The sequence below is a fragment of the Pollicipes pollicipes genome, unplaced genomic scaffold, assembly GCF_011947565.3.
Source record: "Pollicipes pollicipes isolate AB1234 unplaced genomic scaffold, Ppol_2.1 Scaffold_7262;HRSCAF=8765_pilon_pilon_pilon, whole genome shotgun sequence".
Classification (NCBI taxonomy): Eukaryota; Metazoa; Arthropoda; class Thecostraca; order Pollicipedomorpha; family Pollicipedidae; genus Pollicipes; species Pollicipes pollicipes.
In genome coordinates, this window is record NW_023597055.1 from 7,949,708 (window position 1) to 7,959,796 (window position 10,089).

At 53.8% G+C, this 10,089-nt stretch overlaps 1 protein-coding gene across 1 annotated transcript; it reads left to right on the plus strand.

Annotated features, from left to right (window-relative positions):
* The first annotated feature begins 887 nt into the window (after nt 1–887).
* LOC119114184 (keratin-associated protein 19-2-like) lies at nt 888–3,649 on the plus strand. Its single transcript, XM_037238388.1, has 4 exons — nt 888–902; nt 1,673–1,871; nt 1,917–2,046; nt 3,646–3,649. The coding sequence occupies exons 1-4, from the start codon at nt 888–890 to the stop codon at nt 3,647–3,649; spliced, it is 348 nt and encodes a 115-aa protein (XP_037094283.1).
* Nucleotides 3,650–10,089: the final 6,440 nt, after the last annotated feature.

The window sequence follows — 10,089 nt, forward strand, 5'->3', positions numbered from 1 at the left end:
CATAAAATAAAGACGCATGTCTTCGCTTTACGCCCGGATTTCATTACACCGGTTGACAGAGTCCGACGGCCTATCCCGGGAATGACAAGTAAATCACCTCAGCCGTCAATTACGCAGACTCGCTCAAAGTCACGCTAGATGATCAAATCCAACATTTCACAGCCCGACAAAAGCTGCATTTTTACCACCTCTTCCAGAATAGAATTACAGGCACGCCTGACGTGACGCCCGTATCCGTAAGTGTCTCATGAACATGCAAACTGTTCATTCGACTCAGCCGTCATCAGAACACTGAGGCCCCGCATCGGCGGCGACAAGGAGCCCCAGCTCCGCTGCAGTGGGCCAGGCCCGACCCCGGCCCTGCGGCGCCTGAACGGCGCCTCCGAGGGCGGCAACGTCGCCGTGCAGGCGCTGCAGACTCTGAGCACGTTCAAACGCACGTGAATGAGACGCATATATCGGCAGCGAACGAGCAAACCAAACTACGATACTGCGGCCGCCTCAAACACGGAGCCTGTACAGGCCAGGAGCACGTGACGCACATGGCAGCGCATCAGGCTGGTGATCTGCAAATGGCCTGAGCAGCATCGACCGCTCAGGGTGGCCACTGGAGTCGGCAACAGAGCCGACTGGTGACCAGCCGCGTCGTCGCCAGTCACCAGCACCGCTCCCGTGCCCGGGTCGGTCCGGCCGCCCGGGGTCGACGGCGACCGACCCGGACGGCCCCCTCCCCTCCCGGCCCGGGCGGCCGGTCGCTGCCACGGGGCCGGGCGCGGTCAGTCGCGGAGCCCGGCGCACTTTTACCGCGTATAAAAGCCGGCTGACCGCGACACAGGGCACAGATCAGTCGACTGCTCCACCAGCACCAGCACCCACACAGCAGCAACATGCATCAGCTGACGGTGAGGAGACGGCGACGGTGACCGCAGCTGGCCGGCGCCCCCCGGCCACGGCTGACCCGCAGCAGCTGGCGGCGGCGGCTGCAGTGGGCAAGGGACCCGCGACGAGGACCGCCGCTCGCCTTTTGCCCAGAGATCGCTCTCACAGGCGGGCGAATGAACGCTGGTCCAAGCCACACACCATGGACGCTTGCAGCAAAAGCGAAGTGGCATTGCTGAACGCACAATCCGGTCACTTTGCCTGGTCCCTGGTGACCAGAACCGGTCAAAAAGAAATCTCCCGGTTGTGTAAGAAGCGGCGTTCTATACGACACGCACATTTGGCTTTGAGAGCAAGGCTGGATGAAGGCTCCTACCTTGCCGCCGACAATGGCCGGACATATTTCATCCACCGCGTTATACCAGTCGGTCATCCACTGCATCATGCCTACCAGTCCACTGCGTCTTACCGGTGGTAACCTTGCGGGACCGTTTCCCGCCTTTGTCGATACTTTTTCTGATCCAGAAGCTCATAGCGTGCTCTGCCCATGCCCTAACTGTGCTCTGGCCATGTCCTAACCGTGCTCTGGCCGTGTTCTGGCCGTGCTATAGCCGTGCTCTGGCCGTGTTCTGGCCATGTTCTGCCATGTTCTGGCCGCGCTCTGACCGGGCTCTGGCCGTGTTCTGGCCGTGCTCTGGCCGTGTTCAGGCCATGCTCTGGCCGCGCTCTGACCGTGCTCTGGCCGTGCTCTGGCCATGCTCTGACCGTGCTCTGACCGTGCTCTGGTCCACAGTTTGTCTGCCTGGCCGCCCTCCTGATGGCCGTCACCGCCTCCTACAACCACGGCGGATACGCCCTGAGCAAAAGCCACGGCAACAGCTACGGCGGCTACGGCCACGGCTACGGCTACGGCGGCATTGGCGGCTATGGCCGTGGAGGATACGGCTTGGGAGGATATGGCCGTGGATCCTACGGCAACGGTTACGGCCACGGTAATGTGAACCTGGGCGGTGGATACGGCGGCTACGGCCATGGAGGCTACGGCGGCTACGGCTATGGCAACAATTACGGCCATGGCGGCTACGGCTACGCCCAGAGCAGCAGCCACGGCAACAGCTATGGAGGCTACGGACATGGCTACGGAAATGGCTACGGACATGGCTACGGGTATGGCAAGGCCGTCGTCGTCGGCGTCGGCCACGGCCGCGGCCTCGGCCGCGGCCTCGGCTACGGCCGCGGCTATGGTCATTAGAGCTCATGTTCCCGGAAAGTGACCTAGGTTTATGCTTGCAATCGTGTTCCTTGTTTGATACATTTTGGCCGCGTTATTTATGAATAAAGCCTCCCTTACTGACATGTGAGCATCCTGAACATGCGAGCGCTTTGGCGTGTGAACATTACACAGAGCAAGATGGTCCAGATTGGCAAAAAGTACATCTTCTAGATCTTCCCTAGCCTTGGACGAGCAACACGGTTGGAAACACTGCACTAGCGGCAGCAGTTTGCAATCGTCCGGATGAATGTATGGTTTGACGGATAAAGCAATGGCGAAGCATACCTACGGCCCTTCAAGGCTCTCCCACAAATCCGCATGGCGTCGGCGATGCATTGTGTAACTGCATCGTGTACGGCATCACGTACTGCATCATGTACTGCATCATGTACTGCATCGCGTAACAGCAGAGCAACCCGGCTTCAGCGCCACCGGTGGCCAGTCGGGCACTGAGAAAAGGCTACTTTGCAGGGCGTTTTCAAGTGGTCGGCCCGTTCCTTGGGCCACCATGATCCCAGACGCAGCATAATGAAGAGATCGTTTAACAACTATAACCCTGTCATCGATGTTCACTCGGGAACGAGCCGCATCATCCATTTGAACCAGACGCCTCTGGGCTTTAATTTCCGACCACTCAAAATGCCCATTGGAATGTCTTATTCCACCCCAATAACTCTTACGCGAGAGTTTTACAACGCCACTCAAGGGTAAACATGGAGTCATAGAAACCATTTAACAGCTAGAAGGAACAGTTATCTCTGACAGGCATTTAAAAGTCATGCCGAAAGCCCCATTAAATTCCGACAAATGAGCTATTTTTGCCACTGACATCAATCAGAAATCACAAGCGCGAATCGGTCATTGCGCTTATTAAGATAAGAGGCTGTCTGCTTTAGCGAATTCTGCCCATACGCGGACTTAAAAAGTTGAGCTGCATGCACTGATTCTAGCGAGGCCGACCACCGGCCGTGGCTGTGGCGACAAGGACCGCCCCGAGGTTTGAGGTGGGCGTTTGGGGTTACGCCGGTTCCAGCGAGATAGGGAGCTGCGCTGGCTCTAACGGGGCCGGTCGCTGCGCTGGCTCTAACGGCGCCGGTCGCTGCGCTGGCTCTAACGGGGCCGGTCGCTTCGCTGGCTCTAACGGGAGCGGTCGCTGCGCTGGCTCTAACGGGGCCGGTCGCTGCGCTGGCTCTAACGGGACCGGTCGCTGTACTGGCTCTAACGGGACCGGTCGCTGCGCTTGCTCTAAGGGGACCGGTCGCTGCGCTGGCTCTGACAAGGCCGGTCACTGCGCTGTCTCTAACGGGGGCGGTCGCTACGCTGGCTCTAACGGGACCGGTCACTACGCTGGTCTGGTAAGGCTTGCAGCTGCACAGGTCCCGATAAGGTCTGCTGTTCCGCCTGACGGGACCTGCCGTCATGTGATGGTTCTCACGAGGTCGGGTGCTTTGCTGACCTGACCTGGGTGCACCTGACCCGCTGGACCGGCTCAGGTGAGCCCGACTGCTGTGCGCTAGGTGTGAACTGGATCTGCTTGGGCCTCAGTTGGTCTGACTCGAAACCTGATTAGTGATTGTGAGTGATTGGTTATTCCGATTTGTGAGTGATTTGTGATTCCAAAAGAGGTGTCGACCTGAGAAGATACAAACCACATATTGCGACATGCATACCAAGGATGTCTCTTCACAATCACAATCACTTTACAAATCGCAATCACTTCTATTGCGGTGCGACAAATTGTTTCGAGCAATGCACTTAGGTTTATTTCACGTTGGGTGCTGCGTTCTGGATGCGTTTTTGGCAACAGATGGCGTTGTCGGCAGTACCCTGTATTGCACCCACTTGTTTCTAGCCTATGATAAAGTTTTTCTTGATTTGCTTCATCGTTTAGAATGTTCGATAATTCCGTGTCTAAAATAGATCTCTAAGTTAAAGTTTTGGTGTGTATCAAGGGCATGTGCGACTCGATTAAATTTAAGCCTCCACAATGCGGAAAGCGGGCCTCGTCTCGAGAAAGGCGTAAAGCAAATACCATATCCCATTTAAGCGGCATCCAAATCGCACCAAGAGTTTCGGTGGGAAGTCAAACTGGCATTCACCATGGTGTCAAAAGAATCCTGGATATTTTGTTAAGGCGTATAACGTTACGCCCTAAAAAGTGTCTTAAGACCGCTGTGCAGATGTAATTAAGTCGACTTTGCACAGAAGTATTATTTTTTCGAGGGCCACAGGGGTTTTTGTCTCTTCGGAGCGCATGTGAGCTTTGGGCACCGTAGATCGACGCAAACGGGGGAGAAGCCCCGGGACAGTGATATTCCTTCTCACCGCGTGCACCGAGGGCCATGGTGCTGCAAACGCTGATGACCTGCACACGCTGGTGACGAAATACTGCCCGCGAGTCATGTCAGCTGCTGGTGATCCTAGCAGCTTCGATTTCGTCCAGGCACTGACGCCCAAATAAGTGACTCTCACTTGGGCGCAAGAAAGACTCTTGACTATGTGGCTATTACCATTCGTCGCGCTTTTCAAAACATTTCTGTTGCTCGCCGCGGCTTTTCTTGTTAGATGCACACAATCATACGTCCACACACGAGGCAGAACCTTCATTTTTTCCCGCATCCTCGCAAGACAGTCGCCACCACACGCTTACCACCATGTTCGCCAGGTGGCGCCTGTGTGCACGCCGGGGCTATCCCGGTCGTTCAGGCTCGGCGAATCAGAGGGCTGCTTTAGTTGTATGACTCGAGGTCTTACCGGTGGCTTTTGATACCGAACCAACGGATCTATTCAATATCAGGCCTTCCCCGTGTATCCGCCGTCTCGGACGCCGGCTGGTACAGCACTAACCCTCCGGTAGGACGATCAATATCAGCCCTTCCCCGTGAATCCCCCGCCTCGGGCGCCGGCTGGTACAGCACTAACCCTCCAGTAGGACGATCAATATCAAGCCTTCCCCGTGAATCCCCCGCCTTGGACGCCGGCTGGTACAGCACTAACCCTCCGGTAGGGCGATCAACATCAGGCCTTCCCCGTGAATCCCCGCCTCGGACGCCGGCTGGTACCGCACTAACCCTCCGGTAGGGCGATCAATATCAGGCCTTCCCCGTGAATCCCCCGCCTCGGACGCCGGCTGGTGCAGCACTAACCCTCCGGTAGGACGATCATTTCCCAGTTGCTGCCAGCTTCCGTGCAGGAGCCGCATCAGGAAACCTCACCGGAGGACGTGTTTTGTAAGATTTTACCGGAGGCTGTGATAGGAAGGGCTAATCCATTCTTTTCAATCTCCCGTCTCACGTGCCAACGGCGGCAAAAGGTTAATAACATTCGTTACATTAACATTCATATAATAACAATAACATTCGTACACGATTCTAGCCACTCTTCGAATGGCCAAAAAATGATAAATGTCCAAGCGCCAAGAACTCGAAGGATGCGGAATGGCGCAACTAAGGTCAGCCTTCGGTATTTTTCAATCCGCAGCCTTAAACATCCCCCATCAATCGGTCGGAAAACGTGTTACTATGCATCACTTTTAAAGAATAGTTGAATACATGCGTCATGGACTTCGTCGCGTCAGTTCTTCCACGGGTAGCGTATGGGTAAAGTGCTCACCACGCATAGGTTGTTACATACTGGAGTATGCGGAATACACTACACAAGCCGTCCCACCTGCGGTATATTTTTGCCCCAGCCTGTTTGCCAAATAGCGCTGGAATTTTCAACACGCGTTGCAAAGCGACCGTGCAGTGGAACAGCTTGCCCACGCCATTGCTGGGAAGAAGTAGCCCTGGACGGGAATCGAACCCGTTTGGTGGTGAGCTTCCGAACCACCGCGTCCGTAACTCGATGCGCCACGGTGTGCCAAAACCAGCGCTCGAGCCGCAGTACCGCAGGGACGTCTCGCGCTTGGTCTTCGCAGCGGGCTGCAATTCATTTCGAAGTGAGTTCGATCTGGACGTTCCGAAATCAATTCGGTTTAAAAGTAAGTTCGATCCGGACGTTCCAAAATCAATTCGGTTTTGAAGCAAGTTCGATCCGGACGTTTCAAAATCAATTCGGTTTCGAAGTACATTCGATCAGGACGTTCCGAAATCAATTCGGTTTCGAAGTAAGTCCGATCCGGACGTTTCAAAATCAATTCGGTTTCCTCCAGATCAACTTACGGCAATGCTGGCCACGAGTGGTGGACGCAGGACACTGGCCAGGCCGACACGCCGGGCGCCGCAGTACAGAGGTGTGGGAACTGGGGTGCGTATCGCGGAGGAGGCCTTGCTTGCACGGAGAGGGGCTACATCACAGCCCTGCCCACACTAAATTATAGCTATGTTTACGGCGCGGCATTAGACTGCACTTCAGACCTGTGGCGATACAAGGGAAGAACCGAATAAAGATGCCCGTCCGCGTTCCTCCCCCGCTTAAAGGAAGTGTGTCTTATCTGTTCGGTTTTCAAAAAACACGCCTGCAGGCACATCGGCCACGCTATGGACACTGGCAGCTATGGAAAGTTCACTTCCGGCTTCCAATGATCCATAGTAGTGATGGCGGTAGGTGCTTTACCGGTGCGAACGCAACTCTTTCAGTGAAATAATTATATATATATATATATATATATATATATATATATATATATATATCAATGGGACGGAAACGATCAGTACGTGAAACAATTAATGGCGCATTCGAGACAAACTTAAAACCATACGGAAAATCCCGCTTTCATAGCTCGCAAATCATAGGCCGTTGCCTTGGTGACAAGTCCCGTCGCTTGACTGGTGACAAATAATGACATAGCTTCACAGTGACGGAGTAAATAGCGAACTTGCTCCCCCTATTATACAAAAGACCCTAATGTGTAAAATTTACCCTCGCTATGAGCAAGAAGGCCTTGAGCTCATAGGTGAAATCTTGAGTGGAAGACTCAAGGCACGCTGTGTCAATGAGTAGGGAAATCTTAAAAACGCACAGTCTGCTATTACCGTGATCTGAGCAAGTGTGAGGGCGTATAATCCTTTTTCTTTTGACTTGGATGATTAGATGCCAAGTGTGAGACCGTACTCGGTGTCAGTGGCGTAAGCTGCAATTACAATTGGGCCAAGATAGGATGAGCCTTTCTGAGAGCCAGAGATCTACCAGTGAGCGGCTGATAACATGTAAAAAAATGAATGGATATAACGACCTTGGCTTGGAAAAATTTGACCTTGGCCTGGAATAATATCTGTGACAATTCTGTGTTACCAGTGCCAAATGTCATTCCGACAAATTAAACGTTCTGAACAATTATCTAAGATAAGCTGCCCGCCGAACGCGGCACGCGCTTCAAACTCAAGCGGAGTCGAGTCGACTTTTTGTCCGGACACGCAAACTAACGCGCCACACAAGAACTACAGTCGGAACAGTTGCACCGTCCGTGATGCTGATGCGTCTTCTCATCCCCTCCGTTAAACGGTTAACAAAAGCGTTGTTTGCACAATGGTCACAGTCGCGGTGTTCGGGACTTGCTGCCAGTGCTGACTAGCTCCCTTATTGATTCAGTATCACAGACCATTCAGTGCCCCTAATAATGCGTTCGCGATATGAGCGGTGAATTAGTGGTGAAAAACGTTTCGGGTCACCCGATCACTTTGTGCTTGCAGCAAAATTTAGTGGCACCTGGAATGCCTCATCAATGGAATCGAATTCGTAGAAGGGATACCAATGGATATAAATCAAAATTATATAAAATCTTACGTGTACAATGAAAAATCCCACCTCAACTAAACACCCTCAATTTGAAGGGAGTACAAGGCCTTGTTTGCTCTTTTGGAATAATCTCATGGTTGAGAGGTCGTTTCTAAGAATCATCACATATAGTATTTCATAAAATTATTGTATAATATCTGTGATGATACCGCGCGTTCGAAACCAGAAGTACTGAAAATATGATGTCCACTAGCTTTTATATATCACCAATAACTAAGTTATTTGGATAAGATCCCCACAAAAGCGCGTAGCTCGTTATTTTGTCCATCCCTAAACCTCCCCACCACGGCAAGGCGTTTATGGCGATGTACAGACGAGCACCATTCAACATCAGGCGACGCTATCGCTTACCTATTGGAACAGGTAAGAACAAGTGGGATGATGTCTCACTGGTGACGGTATCGGCTTCTCATTTAAAAAAAAAACCTCGGGTCGGAATAACCGAGATCATGATTAGACAGGGATGACTTAGAATTCCACGCCAGATGGGTACCAACGAGTATGTAATTTGGTAGCAGTAGCTTACCCGGCTGTTGTTGATGCGATGGCGTGGAATCTGAACTATATTGCAATCTCAAAAACAGCTGGTAGTAAGATAATTACCCCCGCTAACGTCAGTTATTTTATTACGAATGCTGAAGTCACAATAGCTTCCTTCACTGACTTCAATGTGAATGAGTTATATGACACAACGAAATGCATAAATGGGTTTCCGTGCTCCACTGTTTGCAAATTTTGCGGGTCGAAGTGAAGAGAAGTAGCAGGCCGCTAGCATTTGTAAGTATTTGAATTCTTGCTCGTTAAGCGTGGAATGCTCATAGATGTTTGAGCGCGATTTGTAGAATTCAGAGACATTTCTCAGGATTAGAGCTTAACATATCCCTCAAGCTCATCGGCTGAAATGACCCTGCACCTACATTTATGGGGAAAAGGGCCTCCCACTCCCACTAAGCAGCATTCTCGTGTGCGCCGCTGCAGCATGGCTGCGGTCGCTGCCGCGCATCGCTGCGGAAATACCGCAATGCGGCAATGATCTGCCCTTGAGATGACCCACAGAAGGCAGGCGCCTGTGGTCGAGACAAGACTAATCATGTGGTTAAAAAAGACGCGCGCAGAGCCCAGCGCAATTTTGATATCGAGTTCCGTCAGTGGCAAACTGGAAGGAATTTTTCTACTGGACAGCACGAATCGTGACACATGCCATAGACAGATCGAGGCAAATACCAGAAGCGATCGAGCGCGTCTGCAGGAGCGACCCTGCAGGATGACACAGTCACCCCCCTGCAGGAGTGACTGTGGCGTAGGCGTAGAACAACTTGCATTCCCTGTGCACCGCCGCAGTGTGACGAGCTCCTGGCGGAGGCAACAGGCGCGCGCGCACGGCACTGCCCTCCCCTCGCGCCGGCCGACGCCCAAGGTCACCGGCAAGGTCAGGGGCGCGCAGCGCCGCGCCCGGGCCGCGGGTGGGGTCGGTCAAAGGTGTCTGCCGCGTTCGCGTAAAGTACGGGCGCACAGAGGCGGCGTCAACAGACGGCCGGCCTTGATCCGGGAGGAGGCACGGAGGTGAAGCGAGGCCGACCGCCGGCTTCCGTGCGTTGAGCAGTAAATATACGGAGCTTTGGTTAAAGGCGGCGGACCGGTGCGGCGAGGAGGGCAACGAGCAGGCGTGGGTATGGGAAGAGAGGGAAACAGGCGAGAGGGAGGGGCACGGAGAAGCAAGGGAAGAGAGAGGAAGGGGGGAGGGGAGAGAGGAAGAGGGGAGAGAGAGAGGGAGAGAGAGAGAGAAGCGAGGGAGGGAGGGAAGGAGGGAGGGAGGGAGGGGGAGGGAGGGAGGGAGGGAGGGAGGGAGGGAGGGAGGGAGGGAGGGAGGGAGGGAGGGAGGGAGGGAGGGGAGGGGGACGGAAAGAGGGAAGAGGAGGGAGGGAGGGGGGTGGGAAGGGGAGGGGGAGGAAAAGGGAGGAGAGCGAAAGAGAGAGGGAGAGGGAGAGAAAGAGGGAGGGGTGAGAGTTACTAGAGGGTTACTCGTGGCTGTGCAGCCCATAGGCAGGAAAACGGGCGGCGGCAGGGCAGCTGACAGCCAATCCCGGAAAAACATTACCGCAAAGGCGTGGCTTGTAAGCTTCTGCGCCCTGATCACGGCTCTCTTGCTCCACGCGACGCTTATGGAGCAATTAGGAACTCTGACTTTCACTTGAGAG